Raw genomic sequence first — 25895 nt, forward strand, 5'->3', positions numbered from 1 at the left:
TATATATATATATATATATATATATATATATATATATAAGCTAACTAACCTAAAGAACCAAAATTATTTAAACCTAAAAACAACTTTATATTAGAATACCAAAAAAGAAAACTATATTCCTTTCAATATATATAAGAAAAACATGTCATTATGTTTCAAAATTACACAATTGGCATAAATGTCTTTTCCTTTTTTCACCTTACTTAATTGATGGCTATATTTTAAATACGTGTATTCATTTAACTTCTTTTAAGTTTTGTCACATAATTAGATAAATATATTAAAGGGACATTTAATTAAAACCTGTGACTCGACTTGACCATTGTAGTTTTAAATATAATAAATTATAATGTAAAGTGATTTTTATGTAATTTCTAGATATTATTTAAATTAAAAAAATTATAAGAAATGTGTATCCAAATTCACTTGAAGGTTTAAGGTAAATTCTTTTAAGAAAAGGAGTTAAAAACTACTCGATGCAATGTCCTTCTATTACTCTTTACAATGGAACTATTAAAAAAATTTTATAAAACATAGATACGTAACGTTATATATTTTTATCGCAAATATACACTTTTTATATTCTTCACGTACAGTCAACCTCACATATATATAATTTGAAAACAAATATACAATGGATCAAGTTAGATATACATATCGTATATCTTTACATGTAATTTTTACTTTTAAAACATATACATAATATATATATAGTTAAAATCAAATATTATATTTACGTAATTTCATTCGATACTAAATAGTGCTATTTCCCATTAAGAGAATATATGAAGTGCTGGGGTTATATTAAGATTAGAAAATTCCAAAAAAAGTTACCTATAATAAATAAAGACGAAGTAACTCAAGTTAAATTTATCAATCAATTGTACTTTATTACATATTTTTCGTCTATTTTTATTTGCTCATTTTGAATTTTATACATCTGTTAAAAAATAATAGCTTATATTAATTAATATATAATTTTATAAATAATTAATGTTAAGGATGAAATAATTTTTTTCAATGATATATGAATAATAGCAAATAAATGTAAGAATTTATTTTTGAAATAATGTAAAAATGGAGGAGGGGAGTTATATACCCAAAGTGAGGCATAATTATAGTGGTTCAATAAATAAATCAAGATGGTCCTAATGTTAGTACCTCATTTACTCCTTTTCAAAACATTGAGGTGATAATAGAGAAACACAACACAAATGAGTATTAGAATGTATGTTTTTAATAAAAAATTTGTAGTGGTGTTTGATATTTATATTGAGATCGTATATAATTTAGATTCAAGCTGAAAAGTTTCATGTTAGGAAGTGTAATGCTCTCTAATAAGGCCGTTTCCAAACGTATGAGTTAAATCTGAGATATCTTGTTAAGAACAAATGAATATTTACTAGAAATTGCAAAAATATAACGTGCAAAAACAGATTTAGATTAACTTTTTTAAGTTTAGCTAAACATACCGTCTTCCACCTAAATTATATGATATGTGTTCGCGATGAAATATACATAACAAGTTACATCTGTGTTAGAGTCAAGGATACACGAACCTTTTTCATCAGAAATTTATATAGTATAGATACAAGGTCAACATAATTATATATATGTTGAATTTTCTTGTCTTTTCCACATGTTCTTTTTTTTTATATATATATTTTAAATTTCTTAATAAAACATTTGACTCCACCACGGAGCTACATTATGATATATGATATAGAAAATTTATTGTCTCAACAAGGGTAATATAACTTTAATCCTATAGATATATACATATATACAGTTATATAACTTTAATCCTATAGATATATACAGTTACAGTCAATTTGAATTTACCGACTCTAAATTTTGAACATGACTATAATGTTTTAGGACCAGAGTCACTGTAGTAATGGTCCATACTAAAGACTAAAGAGGCTAAGACAAAAAGACAACACAATAATGCAATATGGGTATACAGTGCAAAGATAACTCAAAAGACTTGTACTACAAATTAAAGATGTAGCTAAAGTTTAAATAGGCAAAAATTTGTGTACTTCTATGCCAAACATATATATTATAGAAGTAGTACTATTTTTGCCAACTTTGGCCAATATATGAGGAAATAAAAATAGAAGAAAATGAAAAAAAAATAAAATTATATCATTGAATAACTTATGATCATACAAATAAAAAAGATTATTTACATAATATCTCAAAATTAGCTACAGAGTTAAAATTTAAAGACTAGCTATGAATGTCTGCAGTGTCTTTATAAGTATGAATTTGCTACTAATAGAATAGAGGTCTTTATTCGATTGATTCAGTATTCGATTGATTTATTAGATTGATTCAGTATTCGATTGATTTATTAGATTCTTTTTCAAACCTACGTATATACAAAATAATGTATCTCATATATTGTACCACCACAATTCTACATACATCCATCTCTTATTTGACATAATTTAGAAACTTCAATATTAATAATAAAGTTTTAATTGTAACCTATGTGTATTTGGTAGTTTTGACTTCTATTATCTTCAATCATTTTCAGTCCTTGCAACATGTTAATTGAAAATAATGAATTCAATTAATAATTTTATTATTATTATTGTTATTGTTATTATTATTATAAATTGATGGGGAAGTTTATTATATTTTTGGGACCATAGTTTTTAATCATATTTAGTAAAGCCGTCTTAGCTAAGAAAATTATTAAAAACTTAATTACTTGGTCGGCCGTTTAACAAAATAAGTGTTCTATCAAGGACCCAAAAATAAGACAAACAAATCATACCATTATTGGTGCTAATTATAATATGATGAAACAACAATTTACCTAATTTTATTTTTGGTCCCCAAACCCTAAACTAGAATACTTATGTTTGAAATACATCTAATCGAAATAGATATACATATTTCAGATACACGCTAATTAAATCATATAATTTATTTTAAATATATTATATTTAATCGTAGTTCACATTTATCTCCGATACACAGACTCGTTCACTCACCTCTCTCCTTTCTCATGCCTCTATTCCTATGTATATCTATTTAAGAAGTTTCACAAATTTTATGTAAGTATCCAATATCAATTTCATATATCTGTGTACACAAACATAGAAATGTACAAATTAATATATCAAATTAATATATTATATTATATTATATTATATTATATTATATTATATTATATTATATAGTATAAGAAACAAAGAAGAAGACTAATATTCTAAAGTCATAATTAAGACATGACCAGAAAAGAGTGCAAAAGAGCATCCCCACAGTTTGGTTGAAAGATATTATTAATGCCATGAAACTATGTCCACCTTATTTCTAAATATTAGCTAAGAAGCACCAAGAATGAGACACTTTAACCATATCAATTTATAATATATTTATTGGCATATATACTAACCCTACCACTAATGGTGGAATCGATAAAGGATTCAAAATATAAAAAAGTAAAATGTACGATAAATCAAGACAATTTAATATTTATTATAAATATTATTAATTTTATATTTGAATATATAGCGTATTTTTTTGAATCAAGGGTTTCAGATAAAATCAGAAATTCTAATAAAATAACTAAAAACAAGCTAGAACATTTGATTTTGTAACTTCACTATATCAAAAATGATCGTTAGCGATAAGTAATTAACGACAATAACTTAATTGCTACTAAATATGTATTTAAGGGAAAATTAACGCTCTTTGTATATGTTCCTAAAGTCTTTAGCGACGTTGACACTTAACTAATGTCTACAAAGACTTTAACATTCTTTTTATCAATGTCTATATTTATTACCGCGCAAAAAATTGTTTTGTTGTAGTGCCTTAAGAAAATTCAAAGTAACCTTTACCACTATACACCACAAACTTCTCCTTATTTCGTATATTCATCCGGAAAAGTCGAAAAGATATACCGTTTTCAATATGTGTTTGATAAAATCCAATAATTGTACAAATAAATTATGGGACCTAATCCCTATGCCGATTCAAATTAAGAAGCAATAATTCAGAAGTCATAAACTTCAAAATACTGAATTCGCCTCTACCTAACCGACCAATAGATAAAAAGAATAGTTTTGAAATAGGCAAATAGATGCATGGGACATGCTCTACCCCTAACCTCTTTACAACTCAAGTCCTACTTCCCATAGTATTGTGTTGTAGTAGTATTAATTTCATGAGTTAATGCAAGAAAAAAAATAATATAAATGGTCCATTTCAAGATGTTGGTGGGTTTTGTCTTTCAAGTGCTTGATACACCCCACGACTAAGTTGTCTACACTCACCCTTTGTCATATAGACAGCTAACCAACTCCACATCACACATAATATATATATATATATATATATATAAAAGATAATTCAAAGTGTGAGATTAGCCACCATAAAAGACATCACATGATGGTTTATTTGCCAACACATAATAAAAACACTATCAATAATAAGAAATTAGCGATGAATAAAATTTTATAGTTAGAACAAATAAAAGGTTCCTACTAAACCTAGCTAGGGATAGATTAGTTGATTTCATGTTTTCTTTGTAGTGAAAGAGGACAAAATAAAAACTAAATTCAAGTTCTATTAGTTATATATATTTAGCAGAGATGGAATTAGGATTCGAAGGTTATAGGTTCTTAAATTGTTAATTCGTAGATATTCAATAAATTTCTTAGCGAGTTCAACCACACCGGTAAGCTATATTCTAGCTTTGTTTATGATATATAGTAGCAAAAAGCAGAATTTTTACTAAAAAGGTTCATTATTTACTATATAAAAAAAAATATTAAATAGTCATTTATATATAATATGATTTTCGATAAAGATATTTGAGACAAACCTCACACATATTATATCATTGTGTTTCATTATTTTTATTAGTTGCGTGGAAATCAACAAAAGCCTCAATATAATCAAAGCCGTTAAAGAGGCAAGTTCAGTATTTGTAGTTTGTATCGTGTATAATTTTGTTATATATGTGTTTTAATAATTCTTTGTATATATCGATATATATAGTTCGAATCGAAAGCAATCGATTTACATGAAATCCACTCAACCTGCTCTAATAAGCATACCATGCATATATATGTATAGTAGGGTCTATACATGTACGTTCACTTTGATCAACTTGCATTTTGTAATTCTAATTAAAGTTTTGGATATTTAATTTGCATGTTGTGTTGTAGGGTCTAATACATATTAATTAAGCAACTATAAAACGTACAATAACATCAAAGCATCACTAAATTTGTGTTAATTAGTTATAATATATCATTTTCTTTTCTTTTTTTCTAGAATTAAGTTCAATCCATAAGAAAAAATATATATATTTGTGTATATGGAGAACAAAAAACGTAAAACTTAGGGTTTTTGATCCTCCAAACATTATTGGATTATTTTCGAACGTGACTTCAATTTACTCTTTTTGATATCAAGAGGCAGATTCAGAATATTGAATCGATGAATTTAAATTTAATCATTCGAAAGACAACAATCTTATTGTATGTATGTGTATTTAGTTTTTTTTTTAGGTATTATATTCGAATCGAAAGAAAAAGATTTAATTATATAAACCTAATGGAACCTGCCTTAATCTACCTCTAGCATTGCATGTTGTAATGTGGGGTCTATATACATATTTGTCCCTTTAATCATAATTTATAAATTAAATTAGTTATTGCTTTATTTCAGCCTTAATATATATAAATCCAAATTTCATGATTGGAGAAAAAAACACATATACCTTTGTTACTGAGAATGTAATTAATTAAATTAAATAAAAGCAGTACAAAAGAAAAAAGTTTAAACAACCACTTACTTGCATATTAATGCAAGGTTTAATTTGGATTTTATGTACAAAAGAAAATTTATGTATATTTTGTGGGGTGTCATAATGGCAAAGTTTTTCTATTAAACCTACTTAATTAATTTCTCAAAGACTTTAGTGCAAGTACTAGTTGGTTTTTGTTGGCTCACAACATTAATATGATAATGGGACCAGCAAATTAGTTTCCTTGTTTCTTTTTTTCTTTATATAACGGACGTTAAGCAGACGTTTGAACATAAAAATTGTAAAATTTGAACAAAAATAATACTCATTTGTTTCTAAATCGAAAATTGAAGTTATGTTTTGTTATGAAAATAAGTACTATGGAAGATTTTAAATTGATACATTATTGAAAGTCAAAAAAATAATTACATCTATTTCTCTCATACCAATCCAAGCATAAACAAAGACTAAATTATCTTATTATTGTACCAAAAACCTAATCAAATACAATGCTTAATAAATTTTTTGTTTCATTTGAAAAGTAAATTAAGCATGTGTCTTTTGAACTTATAATAAAATAAAATAAAAGGCAAAATTACATTACTATAAGGCATTACTTTTAGATGAAATTTCATGAGAGACATAATGAGACAAAAGAAATAAAAAAAATTAGTACTAGAAGAAGCAAAATCATTTCAAAGATGAATTTATTGACATATATTACTCACATCTTGTCCTTAAAAGTAACAAAAAAGTCAAAAATGTTCTCTTCTTTTGCTTTCTCAAAGTCTAATACAATAATTGTCACAATGAAAAAAAGAAAAATAAATCGAAAGAGTATACTCACACCTTAATTTCAGTATTATATTGAAGGTCAACTAAATTAAATTTATATTGAAGATTTAATGTTAAGATAAGAACTTTTTTTTTTTTAATTAAAGAAGGTTTCATTTTAAGAGATCAAATTTGAAATATTACGATACAAAAAAGAATTTAAAATTTCAATTTATGAATTTTTAATTTATTTCTACTACTTTTTTAAGGAGATTAAAAGTATCCAACTATGAAAAAGGCATATTGTACTGTGGTCAAATTATAAATAAAATTCCTCTAAGAATAATACTATCAAATAAATCAATGCCACTTGGAAAAAAACATGAAAAAGCTTTAATCAGCACTATATATATAAATTATAAAGTAAATTTTACTATAGTATAATAGCTCATAAAGACGTTTTGAATATTGATTTGGATGAAATTTGAAGGGAAGAAAAGTATTTGAAATTAACGTTAAAAGGGAAATTTGAGAGTGAAAGGTTATATTGTTTGGACGTAATTTTCACTTAAAAAATAATACTGAATTTTCATGAGTGAAATTCATTATTTCGCTTGAAATACTTCTCAAACTGATTATTTAATTCTTTGATGGTTTCAAATTTTCTATTTTAAATTGAAACTAAATAATTATCATTAATTGACAAATACATTTATCAAGTATAGGAGTGACAAAATTAGTCTATCAAAATTTAATTTGATCGCCTGACCAGCGGACGCATATATTTGAGCGGATTAATAATTAGCTCATGAAGATATAATTCACTCAACCCAGACAAGTTTAAGCGTATCGATGCATTTGATAACCCTAATTCAGATTATCTAAATATTAACTTGACACGACCTCAAATTAATCCATGAAAAATCTTGTCAAAATGAAAATATTTTGAATTTTTTTACTTTGATAATGTTTATATATATATATATATATATATATATATATAATAAAGAGAAAAAAAATATTAGGTATTTATACTCATATAACAACAAACAAAGAAATTAAATTTTATGTTATGATTCACCTTTGAAATCATTTGACCTAAGTAACTTTTAAACAAGCTAGTAATTGATTCATGGAAAAAAGGACAAATATACTTTTCGAACTATCGTAAATGATATGCATATACCATCCGTCATATTTTTGAGTATGGTGTCCTTGCCTTTCAAAAACTAGAGCACATATACCCTTTATCCTAATGGACATACACGGGTGTCATAGTCCTATCCATTGGCCCCGACATTTATTAAATATTGAATCGATGGATAAGATTGTGTCGTCACATGTCCCTATTTAGTAATATGCTCTAGTTTTTGAATGACAGGAACACCAACGTCCCAAAGATATGTTGAAAGGTATATACATACCGTTTACGATAATTCGAATAAATTTGTCATTTTTTCCTTGATTCATCCATTTACTAACTTATCCCACTTTTAGAATCCGTCTAACTCGTTCCCATCTATTTGACACCTCTAATTAAGCGCGAAGGAAAGTGTCAATGTCATAAAGGTATTAGAGAGGGAGACATTGGCCCATTTATTACTTATTAGTATTTGACAAAAGTAAGAAGCACTTGTTGTGAAATGTTGGGTAGTTGGTGAGTATGTTGATGTAAACCTCTTTGGCCACTTGGTTTTAGTTAGTCCAACGACTGCAACTCCTATCAGAATCTCTGTCGTCTTGGTACCCCCCCCCCCCAAAATTAAAGACACTAGAAGTTAGTAAAAGCCTAAGAAATTTACCGTATTTGAAATATACTGGTATGATCATTTTGTAATCAAGTCGTATAAACTTATTATCTCTAATTTAAGAGTGGAAGGATCTCGTATTCATCCCTTCGTACTGTTGGATAGTAGATCAAGAATATCGATAAACTTATATTGTATTCTTTTTAGGGTTCATTATAGGGTTCCTTTTATTTTATATATACTTACAAGTTATACCATAGTATAATTGTGTAAAAATTTATTTTTATATGTATAGGAGCAAACCTTTTCTTTTTAGAGTAAGACAAGAAGATGAATTTGTAATTAAAGTTTTAAATGTTGATGATGATAGTTAGATATTGATGTTTAAGAGAGACTTGAGCTAGTAAGTCATGTTTGTCTAGTTCTAATTTGTTGAAAAAGAATTAGTACAAACAAAAAGAAGAAAAAAAGCTCTAAATAGTCATTTATATTTAGATATTGAACCAATAATATTCCTATTTCTTTAATAAAAACAGAGTCAGATATACTCTTTAACTTTATCATTTATAGCTTAAATATTTCTTTTTAGAAAAGTGAGACTAATTTGAGTTTTTTCTGTATAAGCAAAATTACAAAATAAAATAAAAAACGAATCAAAAATGGTGGAAAATGCAATATATATATATACACACGTATAGAATACGTGGAATGGACCCATGTTTTGCAAAATCAATATAAAGAAAATGAGTAGAATGAAGACTTTGTTTATTAATTAGTAGTTGTGGCCTAAATTAAAATAATTAATGATGTTGTCATCAAGAATTTATGTTTGGTGTGTAAATGACATCATATACATGATTTATTCAACCACTGCATGATTTCCTTGTAATTTCAAATCACATCAAAACTAATTAAGTATTAGTTAAGATATTTTATTTTAAGTTATGGAAAAAGATATATGTGGAGCATATTTATTGTGAGAAGATAAAATTATATTGAAAAAATGTATATGTAGTTGGACAATTGGTCCAATTTTGGTAATGGAATAGGTCCATCTTTTAGCTCAAATAGTGTGAGGCCCAAACTTTGGAAATCAAGGCCCAAGACTTTTTTTTTTTAAAAAAAAGACAAATTACAAAAGTCACATATTTTTAAGACAAAATTAGAATCTATCCCTTAAAAGTTTATAATTACAAAAATCGCTCAGAGCGGATACATTAATTTGATACTCGAGATACACTAATCTGATGTGCGAGATACATTAATTTGATTCGCGAGATACACTAATCTGATGTGCGAGATACACTAGTCTGATGTGCGAGATACATTATATACATAATTCACTAATTTGATGCGCGAGATACACTAATCTGATGTGCGAGGTACATTTTATACATGATACACTAATCTGATGCGCGAGATATATTAACGGATCAAACAGGTTACCAAAATAGCTAATTTAGTAGACTAAATCCACACTGAGCGAGTATTATGGGGGAGTAGGAGGACAGTTGTAACAAAAAAAATAATTCCCTTTAGACTAGGTACTCAATTAAAATTATGATGAGATAAAAAAAATTAAAAAATTAAAATATTAAAAAATAAATAAAATAAAAAGGATAAAACTTCATAGATACTTAAAACAACTACAGTAAATACTAAAATTCTTTTTTCCTTATATATATATAATTTTTAGAGTATTTTTTGTGTTCTTTTTTAATGCAAGGAAACCTAAGTAGTACTCTTTCTATATATGACTTATAATTAGTGTAATTATATTCTTAGCAGAAAAGGATTAAATTAATGGCTCTTTTGAAGCTTGGTTCTAAATCTGAAGCCTTTTGTTGTGAAGGCCAAGCTTGGTAATTCTTTTTTATTTGTATAGTTTTGTTCTTGAGATATTTTTCGATTTTATAGAGTTTGATTTCTCAGAGTGGATGGTTGTTATTTTTCTGAATAACTACTATTTTGACTGATGATCATATGAGAAATCAATTCCCATTTTACGAGTAAATTTTAAGAGAAGTATTCTCGCTAGGGTTATAAATGAGCTTGTATCTATAGGGTGTAATGATTCCTTCCGTCTCATTTTATGTGAAGAATTTAGAGTACGAGAGTTAAAAAATACATAATTTTCATAATGTTGCATAACATGGGACATGGCATTGGGAATGAATTAATAATTTTGACCTCAAAACATATATGTCATTTGTCATAAGATGTTTTCATATGACATTTAGGTCAGGAGTTTAATCGTGGAAACAGTTACTGATACTTGCATCGCGCTCGTCATTTTGGTTTTGTTTATGTTTTTACTTATCTTCAATAGTGAATTTATTTTGAACTTTGTTCAGGCGATGTAAGTCAGGACTTCCAAGTGACATTACAATTGAAATTGGAGAAATGTCATTTTATCTACATAAGGTATGGTATACTCATTTTTTTTCACTCATTATAAATTTTTAAATCTAAGGTTCAATTCAATATTTATTTAAGTATTTTTAATCATACATTCATATATACAAGTTCAGAATATTTCTATTTTTTTCTATGATTGTGGGGCTTTGTTGCTTAAGACTCTGCAAAATGTTGTTGAACATTTGTCAAATCGTCCAAAAACTGTATTACTTTTGGAGGATCTGACATGATTGCGTTGGCGTTTTGGAAGAGTCAGAGCAATATAGCTTCAAAGAACAAAATCTAGACCATCCTATTGTTGACTTTACTTCAAAGAAGTGCGCGGAAGGGGGTTTATTCCAACCCCTTTCCGCGGTAAATGACACTTGTTTATTTATGTTGAAGTTCCTCGATGGAAATCCTGTCTCCCCCACTGCTCTCCGTTTTAGCATTTTAAAGAAGAGTAGATAGAAGATGTTAGTTGATATATACTTGTGTTGCAGTTCCCTTTGCTATCAAGAAGTGGACTACTAGAAAAGCTGATGAATGATTCAAGAAAAGACGATGATATATCGTTATGTGTTATTCAGCTTAGTGAGATACCTGGTGGAGCTAAAGCATTTGAGTTAGTAGCAAAGTTCTGTTATGGTGTTAGATTTGAACTTACTCCTCTAAATGTAGTTGCACTTCGATGTGCATCTGAGTATTTGCAAATGACAGATGAATATGGTGAAGAAAACCTCGTATCACAAACCGAGTCATTCCTTAATGATGTTTTTAGTAATTGGACAGATACAATCAAAGCATTAGAAACTTGTGAAGAAGTGTTGTCATATGCTGAAGAGCTTCACATTGTGTCGCGATGCATAAATTCATTAGCGATGAAAGCTTGTAGTGATTCTAAGTTGGTTAATTGGCCTGTGATGGAGAATGGTAACGATAGTGGTGATGTATGGAATGGTATAAGCACGGGGAGTAAGACACAACCGATGATGACTGATGATTGGTGGTACGAGGATGTGTCATTCCTCAGCTTACCTTTGTATAAACGTTTGATTCAGGCTGTTGAAGCTGGAGGAATGAGGGCTGGGAACATATCGGGTGCACTCGTGTTTTATGCAAAGAAATATGTTCCTTTAATGAATAGGCAATCGAGCTTTAAGGACGTTACTCATGCTAAATCAGGTTCTACTCCGTCTGAGGCTGATCAAAGGGCGCTTTTAGAAGAGATTGTTGAGTTGTTACCGAAACAGAAAGGTGTAACGGAGACTAGATTTCTCCTCAGGCTGTTACGTACTGCTATGATGTTGCAGGCTAGTCCATCTTGTCGAGTAAATTTGGAAGGAAGAGTCGGGTTGCAGTTAGATCAGGCTATACTTGATGATCTGTTGATACCAAATATCGGTTACACAGTTGAGACTTTATATGATATCGACTGTTTTCAGCGTATTCTAGATCATTTCTTGTTAATAGATCAGGCTTCAGCTGCAGTATCTCCATGTATAATGGAAGAGAATCAGTTGATTGAAGGTACTCAGTCTTTGGCTTCAATAACAAGAGTGGCTAATCTCGTGGACTCGTATCTTGCTGAAGTCGCGCCTGATGTTAATTTCAAGTTCCCAAAATTTCAGACTCTTGCTTCTGCTATCCCTGAATATGCTAGGCCTGTCTCGGATGGTATCTATCGTGCAATCGATATATATTTGAAGGTATGTATGTTCTGTTTTGATACTTCAGAGTCCTAACATGATCTACTCCCTTCGTTTCAGTTTGTTTGTCTGACGTTCCTTTGTAGTCTGTTAACGACTTGAATATAAACGTTTGAAATGTAGGCACATCCTTGGCTGACAGACATTGAAAGAGAGCAAATCTGCAGGCTAATGAACTGCCAGAAGCTGTCGTTAGAGGCCAGCACCCACGCTGCTCAAAACGAGAGGCTTCCCCTAAGGGTGATTGTTCAAGTACTGTTTTTTGAACAGCTACGTCTACGTACATCAATCTCAGGATGGTTCTTTGTGTCGGAAAACCTTGAAAACTCCCAAAATGTTAGCGGAGCAAATGGACAACACGGGGACAATGGTACACGAGGCAGAGGAAGGAGCGTTGAGGACATGAGGGAACGTGTTTCCGAGCTTGAAAAAGAGTGTAACAACATGAAGGAAGAGTTCCAAAAGACGGTGAAAACAAAGAGGAGATGGAGTATATTTTTCAGGAGAAAATCTCAGTGTAATTCAAAATCAGGTAAGCCTAGTGAAGATGCAACATCTCAAAATGTTCCATCAAAAGTTTAAACACTAATAAAACTGTTTTTGGAGTTTCTCAATATCAATGATTTCAAACTTCTTTGTTTTCACATTTGGATTCTCAAATATTTAGCCAACTTTGATTGATTCCTTTCGTAGTTTATTCGAATATTCTTTTGGACTTTATAACAAAATACTGTTACAGAGAACATATAATATAACACAGCATCAACATTAGTTCCACAGAAAACCCAGTTGTTATAGAGAAAGGTTACTCAGAGTTTAACGATTCTAGATTATATACGAATTTTTTGAAGTAATGCAATCGACATGCTAGCTCTCCTCCTCTTTTATGTAAATATTGTTGTTGGGGTTTCTAAATTAGGTACATTAGTTTGGTAATGGTTGAAGCAACAAACTCGGATTGAGTTTGAAAACCTATAGAAGGGGTTTAGTTTTTCGTGATAGAGGCACATTTCTTCAAGTTCAAGTTCTGTATGATTTCTAATCATTTTAATATGAGTAGGTTCTTGCAGTTCGCTCGTTGTCTACTAAGTAAACCTTCATCGGACCCAGCCTCCCTATCATGGATCGTAAGTTAAGTAAAGTCAAATCAATAAAATGAACGACGTAACAATAAGAAATTGGCCCAATTGGGCTGAAACCTAGTGGACTTATTTTAGGCCTTGTTAAATTGGGCTGAAATGACACCAGGTAGCCACTGATTAATGCAAATTTAGGCCATCATTTAAAATTTTCTTATATTTCTTAAATAATTGTACAAATATAGTATTTGAAAAATTAAACTTTTGGACTATATTAGATAACATAATAAGATAAATCATTACGATCGCGTAACATTCTGTTTGCTCAGAAAATATCTTTAAACCACGATTTAAAAGGTTCATAAGTTGCAACAATAATAATTAAAATAAATGATTATTCACTAAATATCTGAAATTTGATAAGCCACCATTCAAATTTAAAAAGAAATACAAACTTTAAATCTCAAATAAGAAGGAAAACTTAAATACAAAAGAATCTCAAATATGAAGTTAGATTTTAATAAATGTTAATTTAAGACCTTCAACAATTTAAATTTTATTAACTTCAAATTTGTATATCTGAAATGATTATAAGATGGGGCTAAACTTTAAATAATGTAAGATAATTCTAATATTTAATAAAACATTTTTTTCTTCAAAAATGTCAAAAAGATTTCAACCTAAACATTATAGGCATTTTGATTATCAAAAAAATCACAAAAAAAAAAAAAAAGTTTCATAAAGCTAAATGGGGAACAGAAGTTATATATGCCAGCTATTAAAAATTTTTTCTGTTGAGGAATTATTATTAATTGTAATGGCAGGCAAAATTTATCCTTCTAGTATTTTCTTTATTCCCTTTTTATCATTAATTTAGCTACCATTGTTTTTCTTCGTAAAATAAAGTTCGATCTGAATTTAAGACTTAAATTTTAACGATTTAACTTTTGAAAGGTTATGATTGCTCTCGCTTCTGAAATTATGAATTTAGAATTTAATATTTATTAAAAATTTAAATATTTATATTTCGAATCGAAAATAATAGCCAAAGTCAAATCAATTTGAACAGAGATGTGTTGCACCAAAAATAATTGTTCAGTTCACCAACTTATCCAAAGTATAATTTCAAATGATTGTGTCCCTCTGAAGAATTTTATGTTTGTCTATAAAAAGACAATGGAAGTACAATTTTTCTACTATTTTACATTTATATAAGATGTCTATTTTAGTTGTTATATATGTAATAATAATTATTGCTTCCCCAAATTAAACTTTTTTTGTAAAATTGGCACACTTAGCCTGTCATTTGTCATGTTTTATTTTTTAGAGTCGATTTGAGTAATATTTGAAGTGAAATTAAATTAGATTAGCTCTGTATTTTAAAATTAAAATATTTGAAAAATAAAATGGATATTATCATGAGTAAGATTTTTTCTTCTTGTATCAGTATAATGAAAAAATGCATATCAAAATGTTCATCAAAATTTATATAGTTTGTGACTCTTGAAAAATAAATCACGACAAGTTATTTGACAAAGGAAAGCAAGAGAATAACATACACTTTTGAGATAAATCAATGGTTTAAGTTAATAGGGACGTGTGTTACAGGCTCCCTGACTATCAAAGGGAGTGGTGAGGCGGATTCTTCGCTCTTATCAAAATTCATATAGTTTGATTTTTAAAAAGTAAAACATGATAATTAAATAATCTGAGACGGGAGCAAAAGAATAACATCCACTTTTGAGAGAAATCAGTGGTTCAAGTTAATAGGGCCGTGTAACAAGCTCTCTGACCATCAAAAGGTGTAGTTAAACGGATTTCTCAGTCCTTATCTTGAGATCGAACGTAGAAATAACACTCTAGATAGTTTTTGGCCATTCATTTATAAAAAAAACACTACCCATTGATGCATATAGTTTATTTCTTGAAAAGTGAAACATGACAAGTAATTTGAGACAAGGAGTGAAAAAATAGCATCCACTTCTGAGACAAATCAATGGTTAAATTAATAGGGACGTGTAACAAGTTTACTGGCCATCAAAGGGTATAATGAGATGAATTTTTCCGTCTTATCTATAAACCTCGAACATAAAAGTAACACTCTAAATATTTTGACCCTCCTTAATAAGAACAACACTACCTATTAATGTTGGAAATGGGTACTTTTTTCCCCTCCAACCTTTACTATGTTTCAACATCATGTCAAAAATTGACTTTTCATTTTTCAATTTTCACAGATTAAAAAGTGATTATTTTTTAATTTTATTCGTCTTGAGTTTGAATCTTGGAAATAAGGAAACCATAGTAAGCTTAGAAGTTGTTGACATATTCTTTGATTGACGTAACTTCTTCATTTATTTTAAAAATAATCATTCCCCTAAACAGTTATCCCGAATGAGGAAATTTTCACACAACACCACTACCCATTGATACTTGAAGTGGATACTTTTTTATTTTTTTCAACTTTTCCTTATGTTTCAACATCATTTCAAGAGTACATTCCCTTATAAACTTTTCATAATTAAAGCCCAAACCAAAAATAACAAACATATAAATTGACTCTTCAACTCCTTTTTGGCACCTTATACATATTCCTCCAACTATAGCCAGTTAAGCATTACCAAGTGTGGTTCACAAATACATGATATGAAGTGAAATTTGGGACCAACATGAGGGCTATCATTTTGTCTAGAATAATCAACTAGTCCACATGCTCTTCTTTACTTCCTTATGCATCTAGTTAGACATTAGTTTTCATCCGAGGCGGATTTATCTAGAACACGTTCAGTAATTTTAATTACATTTGTTATTTCTTTCTCAACGACTAAACGATAAGAATAGTTTTGATCCTCTATGTTTTATCAAAACTGAGCACTTTTGATTTTCGTCAAATATTTAATAAATTCTAGTTGGTAGATTCGATAGGAACTACGAGAAAATAGATTTAACTAGAAACATCAAGAAAGTACCTTAAATTAAAAAAGATCGCATCATTAGTTATATACATTTGCCAAAATCACTAGAAATTGGACAAATTGCAGAAATACACACCTTTTGTTTCACTTATTTTCATGATCCCCTATTACTTTTAAAAATCTCCAAAATCCCTTATTTAATTAGTGTATCTGTCTGAGCCAGTATTTAATGTATCTGAGCTACATATTATGTATTCAAGCTAGTGTTTTTAATGTATCCTAGCTACATATTAATTTATCCGAGCCAGTATTTAATGTATCTGAGCTACATATTATGTATTCAAGCAACATATTAATGTATGGAAGCTTCAGTTATTGTATCCGTTTTTAAAAATTTTTAAGGGATTAATGTAACTAGAAACTCGTCAGGAATAGATTGTAATTTCATATTAAAATATGTGATTCATGTAATTTTACTCAATAAAAATGTGTGTGTGATAAAATTATACTAATTTTGAATCCACATATTTTAAAGTCATGTATTTCCCTTCTATATGACATGTGTCGATCTCCGATTCCTACGATTTTCTTTACGTGACACTTGTCAACCCCTCATTCGTTCGCGACGGGACCCGACCTCATCTTATTGTTCCCCGGAACAAGAAGCAAAGGGGCCCTTTCTGTTACCTGTCGTTTGTAGTGGTATAGTGGATCATAACTTTGTGTTAATAGTTGAAACCTTAACAGCAAACATCAATCTTGAATACCAGTTAGAAACATGTGCTTCTGTTAGAGGACATGGTCCCTCGACGAGTCGAATTCATAATTTAAATTTTACGCGATTCAAATTCGAGATTCTACTACAATTTATTGGATCGAGAGTCAATTCGAGTTTCAAAACTTGAACTATTAGGTGTGTGAGTTTTTCTACCAGAAACCTCACCACCGTTCAGGTAGGATAAGGGAATAATTGATATTTGAAAGGCGTTTTGATGAATAATAGTCGATAGTTCAGGTAGTACTTTAGGTGTTTTTTTTATTTTTGATTTACTATATTCGAAATTTGTTACTGGTTATTTTTTTGAGACATACATAATTGAGTCTAAGCTATTGATTTCAGATAAACTCGTAGTATGTGCTTTGTGTGTGGCCCTAATGGTCCCTCATCACCAATTATACTTCATAAAATTTTTGTTAATTTTACTTTTAAGACAGGTTAATATACTTGAATTTATTAGTACTATTAGTTGGTCCTAGATATGTATCATTGTCAATGCAGTATAGATAGAAAAGGACATGAAAAATGGACTCATTTGATTAGTTAACAATCTTGTTAGTGCTCTTGTTGACCTTATAATGTGAATGTGTACAAAGGAATAAATTATATCAAACCATCCCTAGTCAAAAAGGGAAGTACAGAAATGACATTTTACCATTTGAGCAATCATGTTATGCCACCAATGAGTGCAATGACAAAAGTTGTTACCAACTTTTATTTCAAATTTAAAAGTATAGTTTGATGCACCAAGTATAGTGTATTCAACAGAATCTGATAAAAGATGTGATGTAGAAAACCTAGCCTATAGGCCACACGGAGACAATTTGAGAAAGAGTCGCACCAAAAGGAGGAAAATATAATATTTCATAAAGAACAAGAAATACAAGAGGAAAAAAAGTAAAGCTTGGTAAGTTAACATTAAAAGGGAAGTTCATATGCATCTTAGTACTTACATCTTATAGTAGTAAATAAGGAGATTTTCTTGTGAAGGGACTAGAGACATATGTTGTTTGTCATTTCTAGTTTGATTTACAAAAAAAAAAGGGTATCCCTCCACACAACAAAAATCAAGAATTTCATTCATGTTAGCTTCTTCCAGTTTGGTATTTTCAATTCCTAATGCACATTTCTATGCTTGCAAATCCCTTTTGTTTTCATCGCGCAATTTCTTGAACTTGAGGGTAGCCAAGCTGCTCTGTCTCCCAGTTCAACTTCGAAGCAACACTTTCGTGGCAAGGAACATATTCCTGCAATTGCAAGAAGAAGAAAAAATAGTTAGATATAACAGTCGAGGAGATAGAAAAAACTGTCATCAAGAATGACCATTGTGGTGGTCTCTTGTAAGATGTTACCTCCAGTTTCTCAACCAGCTCGGTTGCTGTTGGTGCAGATACGATGATTTGACGAGCATTGGGACTGATGAAACCTTCCTCCACAGCTTTGTCGATAAATGACAATAGTGAATTGTAATATCCATCCACATTCAGCAATCCTACCTGCAAAATTGTACAATGCATATAGCTTTTAGTTCTTCATTTGTAACCTACAACGTAATCGAACAAAAAAGTTTAAACGTATTATTATTATATATATATATACCGGCTTATCGTGGATGCCAAGTTGCGCCCAGGTAATTACTTCAAGTAGCTCCTCAAGTGTGCCATAACCACCTGGATGCAATGAAAAGTTTATTCACTGTTTGAATTCTGAAACAATCTAATTGCAAGTAAATGCCAAGCAACTTTAATTGATTGAATCAAATAGCAAAAGAAGGTGAAAAAAAACTAGTATCTTTTATATGTCACCCCTCCGTTTCAATTTGTTTGTTGGTTTTGACTTGGAACGGAGTTTAAGAATTTTGAGGTCTTAAACATACGTAAATAGTCAACTATCTCAAATTGACTCTGTTGCCTGAACAGTAGAGCAGAAAACCAGTTGTGCCCAGCCTACTATCAAGAATTTGGCATTTATTTTTGGCCTCATCTTTCAGCAAATAGGGTGGCTTGATCCTCTGCTTAGTTCTCAGGCTATAATGCCACTGAAAAAAATATTTTTAATTTGGTTTTGAAAGCTATGTGTACATTGCAGCCAGAATAAGTATATGACTAGTTGAATATTTTGGACAATTAAAATTCCTTGAAAAGAGTGAGCATGATTCCTTGTTAGGTACAACAGCTAGTTGGCATTTACAATTTTGTGAAAGTATGACAGTTTTCTCCTTTCCTCTCTCTCAGTGAGATGGAGGAAGATTCTTGCAGAAGGACAGTGAACATTTGAGGAAAAAGAATAAATCACAGAACCAGTTTAGTAAGTAATATTTTAAGCAGTGAAAAAACAGGTCTTAATTTTCAGTGCAAGATGTTGATTGGTCAACAAATAGGGGGTTGAACTATAGTCTTCTCTAATCATGAGTCTTTGGGGATTGTGAGAAACTTCAAAGGACCAAAGAGCTTGTAATCCAACTGTTTCTTTTTATCTTTTCATATTGTAGCTTTCAGCAATTCACATTCTTCTGTATTTCACTTTATCCTTTGCCTTATTGAATATAACATTTCCTATATTGCTCGGACTCTTCAAAAATGTCAATGGAGGTATGTTGGATACTCCAAAAGTGCAGCAAATTTATGGAGACTCCAAGCAACATTGTCACTCATTTGCCAAGCAGGAAACAGTTTCTTTAACCCATACGCTTAAAATCCTAGTTCCGCTTCAAGAAAGAGCAAACCTATAACTTGTCTTGGGACTTCTATCCATAGAAATCTTGAAAAATCTCTAAAATGATACTTTCTCCGTTTTATTTTGTTCGTCTCACTACTTTTGTCTTGTTTAAAAAAGAATTGTCTTTTTTTCTTTTTAGTCTTTTAGACAACTCTATAATTCTAATTTTCCGCGTGACATGTTTAAGCCACAAGATTCAAAAGTTTTTTTTACTTTGTTAAACTCCGTATTAATGTTACTTTTCTTAAAAGTTATTGTGGAAATGTGAGGAACATTAAGCTAAAACATGACTACATTAACTCACAAATGAACAAAACAGACAAGATAAATGGTGAATCTATGCTCAAATTAGCAAACTAAAAGCATCTGAAGTCCTTTTTATATAAGCATTTTGCCTGTGAATTTGAGTGCAAAGGGTGATATTTGGACTTGCAGTGACAGTGTTTATACCAACCTGGTAAGGCAATAAAAGCATCAGAGTGCCTAGCCATTTCTGCTTTCCTTTGATGCATACCTGCAACTGCCTTCACTTCCCCTACTGTTTCACCAGTTAACTGTGCAAACAGGATAAAATATGAATTAATTTTTATTTTTTATTTTGAACTTCTTGAAATATGTGCCCCTCTTCTTGGGAGAAATGAAGAAAAAAAGGGGTGGTGGGGGTTAAAGGGTCAAAGAAGAAACAGGTTCTTGATGGAGTGTAGTGGCCTTATTAATGCAGTGAAGCAATGATGAGCATTTCAGAGAGAGTTAAATCCACCCAAAAATCTTCATTTTGAAATACTAGAAAAATCACCAAACATATACACACAAACAAAACTAAACACTATAGTCTATATACATGTACATGTAGCCTAAGTTGCTCCGACTCTCCAAAATTGTTACCGCACCCGTGTAGGATAACTCCAAAAATGAAGTACTTTTGAAGAGCCCGAACAAATGCTCACTAACAGCCAAGAGAGAAAAATACAAGAACTAAACAGCAGCAACAGAGTGAATAAAGCATGCTACACATAAAAGGGAAAATCAAACAAAAAACCAGATGCCAAAGTACTACTATGAGGATATATGGATAAGGTCAATAAGGACCAAAGAAAGAAACAGTTCCTTCAGAACCCCAGAAAACAATTAGAAGAAAATGAAAGCACAAACATCAATATTTATTACAAAACTAGTGTTAACAAGAAACTAACTCAAAGTCTCAACTCATAAACACATGAGAATATACTATTGAAGGTTCTTTTTTTTTTTTAAGTAATATAATATAAATCAAGAAAGGCTTAAGACTTTTCAAGAAAACAACAGACATACCTCTCTAGGCATGAGTGTCTTGGGAATGACTCTGCAGCCAGACAATAACATGACAAAACATAAGAGTAGGAGTTAGTAATAATTAAGATGATTAACTAAATTCCTCATGTTAAAAAAGTACTAATATTTTATCATTATTTTAAGAGTAGAGTGATTAGAGCATAGAAAGGTATCTTCTTTTTTTCTCACCCAATAACATGCCTACCACCATCATGAACAGCTTGTGAAACCAATCCCATTAGGCCTATGCTACCTCCTCCATAGACCAAATCAATGTTCCTTGAGACCTTCAATATGAAGAAACAAGAGACTTTTAGTTCATTCAACATGCCCCAAAAACCAAATATACTTGTTAATTAGCATATATCAAGATGATGATGAGGCATAACTGCAAGAGTTTGTTCAATAAGGGAATACAAGAGGGGGTGGGGTGGAGGAAATAGATGCAAAACCCCTGTATATGAAAATAACAGGAAACATTGATTTCACAAACAGAGAACATGACTACAAACACACTAACTACAGAGATAACAGAGTTGCATGCAGGACTTCCTATTGGAACAAAAACTCAAAGAAACATCACATTTTGCATGAAAAAATTTGGACACAAATACCCTAAAATCCAACTACATTCTCTAAAACTTGCATTAAATTCATGTAAAGATCCCATTTTTACATACCAAGAATGTACAAACACTAACCCCCAAATGAGCAAAAAAAAAAAAACATTTTTCCAAAAAACCCAAAAAAAAAGGTCAGAACTCAGAAACAACAACATCCTAGTATTCCAAGAAACCAAAGCTAAAAATCAAGAAAACAAAATGGGAAGTTCCATTTTTTAGTTAAGAAAAAAGAAATACCAATTCTTTTCCTAGCTCAATAGCAGCATCTTGATAGCTACTCTTCTTCCCTTGACTACTCCCACAAAACACACAAATCCTCTTGAATTTTGACACCATCACATCACTCTCCATCTCCATTTTTTCTTTTTTCAATTCCTTAAAAAAGACCCCTTTTTTTTCCAAACCCCTTGAAAAACAGAACTCAAAGTTACAAACTTTTTAGCTCTATGCTTACAAATTACACACTCTGAGAGAGCAATATATATAGAGGGCCAAAAGAGACTTCACATATATACGTGTGACTGAGAATAATAATAATGAATAATACCTATACACCCTTTAGCTTGACCACACTAAAACAAAAATATTAATAAAAAAAAATTGCTAAATTATTAATTTTATAAAATTAAAAAAAAAAAAAAACTTCATTGCTCAAATACCATATGTAATTTTTTTTCTATACATGTATTGGGAGTATGGCACGTGACTATCACTTAGCACGCTTGTGCTTTGTGCTCTCTAGGCACGTGTGGACCACCTTATTTCATTTTTCTCGATTAATTTGAATTCACGTTTTCATCTGGAGTTTGGGGCTGAAGTTACAAAATGATTTTCGACGAATACAGTAATTTTTGTTTATTTGTAATAATATTAGGACTAAAACTAGCTACGGAGTGGAGATGGGATATTGAATTTTTAGTTACGTGAGCTACGGGGAAGCTGGTTTGGAGGTGAGTTAGATAAATATTAAATTTTGTATAAGTAATATCATGTTTGATAGCTGGTTAGAAAGTAAATTATTCAATTTGCTATCTAAAAACTTGAATAACTAATACGTGAATAACTGAACTCTCCATAATTAATACATGTTTAATAAAAGAGTAATATGGTAAATTTGATATATCAGTTCATGTCAAGTTAAAATTTGACAAGTAAATCGAGAGAATAATAATTTCATTTGTAGAATTATTGGTAAGATAGCAATAGTTTGGTACTTGGTGTTTTCTTACTTCCTTTTAGTTAGGGCCATACCTTCTCTCCACATCCATGATGTTCACTCCACATCAACTTTTTTCCAAATTCTTACATCCATCTTTTTAAAAAGTTAGAATTTTATAGGTTTGTATAATAATTTAAGTTAGTATATAGTAATTATAATAATTGAAGTTCATACATAGTAATCATAATAATAAAATTTATAAATATAATTATTTCCTATACATTTATATAGAATCTGAACAAAAGTTTGTTGAATTCACGTGAACCTATTAATATGTTGTTGATCCACTTTTGAGTATTTGAAGATTTTTCTAAGAATTATTTTCTATTCGTATATTTGATATTTGTATTAAAAGTTCAACTAAATTCGAATTCACTTATTACATAGCTCATACTTGAGGAGTATGCTCTTAACAAGATTTCTAAAGGTTCGAACCCGAAATCTATATTAACTTGAATATGAAAACATTAGTGTGATCAACAGAATATTCTTTATCGAAAATTTATATTGTTTATATAAACATATAAAATTTTGAACCCTCTTAATGAATTTTTTTTTTATGAGAATACCACTAATTAATGATACATAATTTTACATTTTTCTTATGAAGAATGGAATAATTCATCTTTCCACTCATTTTCCTATATTCTTGGAGATTCCATCCTCAAAAATGGAAACAAAAAGAACCTCAAATTGATGAAAATAAATTAAAAGAAATTCATCACTTATAAGAAAAAATAAATGAATAAACAACATGAACCCCCATAAGCATAATACAAATAGAATATTCTACCTTTTCTGAAATAAACAGTACTATATTAAAACTTTTCTTAATCTAGTTTTTATCTTTTATTTTTGCCTTTTTCTCCTGCAACTTTGAAAAAGATTAACACCTTTTCAACTGCAAAAAGGTTCTAAATGGACATTACAAAACAATTATTTTCTCTTTTAATTTTTTTCTATCTTGGACTAAACAATTTTAAAAAAAAAATTCAATTACTAGCATGCTTACTACCATTCACAAGTTACAATATATATATATAAAAATAAAAATACCACACATTGTATGGGCAAATATATGTGAAAAATTCAGATGGAGTAGTACTAATACTCATTGAGCATTGTGCAAATTAAAGAAATTAATTATTATTATTTATTTATTTTATTATTTGTTGAATAAACAAATTAAAACAATTGGGCATTGGTGTATCAGGCTTGTACCCTAATCCACCCTACTTCATTAGACACACTGCTCTATTAATAGGAAACATTTCAATTTTTATTTCCCTCCTCCCATGTCACTTGGCTAACCATGTTGTCCCAACCCCCCTATGGTGTTTCGATTTGCTGGCGTGCATCTAAATTATTTCATTAAAATTATACGAATGGAATCAGATCAAAGTCGATTGAAGATTACATATAATCTCAAGTTGTATCAATGTGCATATTCTAAACGATAAGAAATTGAACTATACATGTTATCTTTGATCAACACTGCTAGGAGAATAACTTCTCGTTATATGGATCTATATATATATATATATTGTGGCACGATTTTAACTCTTGTTAGGAATTTTTATTAATCTATTGAGCAAGTGAATTTTAAATATCAAATCGTATAATAAAAGAAAGTTAAAAAATTAGTTATTTCTGTTGGTGTCAGGATGGGGATGAATAGGGAGTAACTTGGACCATGCCTGTAATAACTCAGTATTTAAATATGTTAGTCGTGAGGATGACATGTAAATAAGAACGGAGGAAATAACTATAGTCAAATAACTTATATTTAAATTTAGGGGGAAAAAATAAATATATTTTTAAATTATGATATAGATATCCTTCGTCATCTATAAACTATAGTATATATACTCTTTATATTAATGGAAATATACGTATTATAATCTTATCCATTGACACTACAACAAAAATAACTTTTAGCGGCACTAAATATTGACACTAATAAAGAGTGTTAATATCTTTATCGGCATTAGTTAAGTGTCATTAGAACCAATACCGCTAAAGGCTGTAGGGACACATGTAAAGAGTGACAATTGCTGCTAAAAATACATAGTTAGCGGTAATTATTAAGAATCAAATGTCGCTAATGGTCATTTTTGTTGTAGTGCGACCCGACATCAAATGAGTCCCTATTTAGTCTTCTGTTAGAATGAAAGGCATCTACGTTCTAGTTTTTGAACGGCGGGATACCATTGTCCCAATAGTATGACGGAGGGTAACTGTATACCATTTACGAAAGTTTGGTGTATATTTATCATTTTTCTCTTAAATTAAATTATTTTGGAAGGAAAAATAATCCTCAAATCCCTAGGTTGGCCTATCTGTCTTTTTTTTTTTTTTTCATCTCTGTTTTGTGCCTGATTACTTACAGTCCACTCTATTGAAACTACAAAAAAAAAAAATTATAAAGTATAGAGATTATCAAAATATAATTGCTTATATGTTTAGTGGGATGTTGGATATACACACATAAAAAAATGAGTGCATGCTTGCACGCGAGGTATTATAATTAGCATGTTTTTGTGTGTATATTTTTTTTTTACACTCAAGTATTTTGTGTATTATGGCATGTATTGTAATTGATGTACTCGACTCGACTAATTTAAAGTCACATAAAAATATTAAAGTATATTCTATCGAATATTCAAAACTTTTGGTTTAATGATAGAAAAATACATATCACTTTATCGCGATATATGTATATTCATTTATTCAGTATAAATAACAAATTAATAAAAGTGAAATAAAATAAATTTAATATTTTGTTATTAATTTTTATTACTTATTTCAAATTAAAGAAAAAAAATATTTTAAATGAGAAAAAAAATATTGG

The 25895-nt window shown here is 29.7% G+C and overlaps 2 protein-coding genes across 2 annotated transcripts; one reads left to right on the forward strand and one right to left on the reverse strand.

Annotated features, from left to right (window-relative positions):
* The first annotated feature begins 10031 nt into the window (after positions 1–10031).
* LOC107029902 (BTB/POZ domain-containing protein At5g03250-like) lies at positions 10032–13031 on the forward strand. The gene is made up of 4 exons (XM_015231338.2): positions 10032–10157; positions 10650–10719; positions 11196–12401; positions 12525–13031. The coding sequence occupies exons 1-4, from the start codon at positions 10099–10101 to the stop codon at positions 12981–12983; spliced, it is 1794 nt and encodes a 597-aa protein (XP_015086824.1). The 5' UTR covers positions 10032–10098; the 3' UTR covers positions 12984–13031.
* A 4989-nt stretch (positions 13032–18020) lies between these two features.
* LOC107029485 (cytokinin riboside 5'-monophosphate phosphoribohydrolase LOG3) lies at positions 18021–22379 on the reverse strand. The gene is made up of 7 exons (XM_015230912.2): positions 22063–22379; positions 21392–21489; positions 21203–21233; positions 20346–20445; positions 18773–18843; positions 18526–18669; positions 18021–18420 (listed from the first exon to the last, which is right to left on the reverse strand). Exons 1-7 carry the CDS (start codon positions 22180–22182, stop codon positions 18328–18330), a joined length of 657 nt encoding a protein of 218 aa, XP_015086398.1. The 5' UTR covers positions 22183–22379; the 3' UTR covers positions 18021–18327.
* Positions 22380–25895: the final 3516 nt, after the last annotated feature.

This window comes from Solanum pennellii, chromosome 9 (assembly GCF_001406875.1).
Source record: "Solanum pennellii chromosome 9, SPENNV200".
Taxonomy (NCBI): Eukaryota; Viridiplantae; Streptophyta; class Magnoliopsida; order Solanales; family Solanaceae; genus Solanum; species Solanum pennellii.

Coding starts and splice junctions, on each gene's coding strand:
- LOC107029485 (XM_015230912.2), bottom strand. CDS start 22,182: ATGGAGATGGAGAGTGATGTGATGGTGTCAAAATTCAAGAGGATTTGT. Junction 20,446..21,202: donor AGACACTCATGCCTAGAGAG/GTATGTCTGTTG, acceptor CTGTTTGCACAG/TTAACTGGTGAAACAGTAGG. Junction 18,670..18,772: donor TTGGCATCCACGATAAGCCG/GTATATATATAT, acceptor ACAATTTTGCAG/GTAGGATTGCTGAATGTGGA.
- LOC107029902 (XM_015231338.2), top strand. CDS start 10,099: ATGGCTCTTTTGAAGCTTGGTTCTAAATCTGAAGCCTTTTGTTGTGAA. Junction 10,158..10,649: donor TGTTGTGAAGGCCAAGCTTG/GTAATTCTTTTT, acceptor AACTTTGTTCAG/GCGATGTAAGTCAGGACTTC. Junction 10,720..11,195: donor TGTCATTTTATCTACATAAG/GTATGGTATACT, acceptor CTTGTGTTGCAG/TTCCCTTTGCTATCAAGAAG.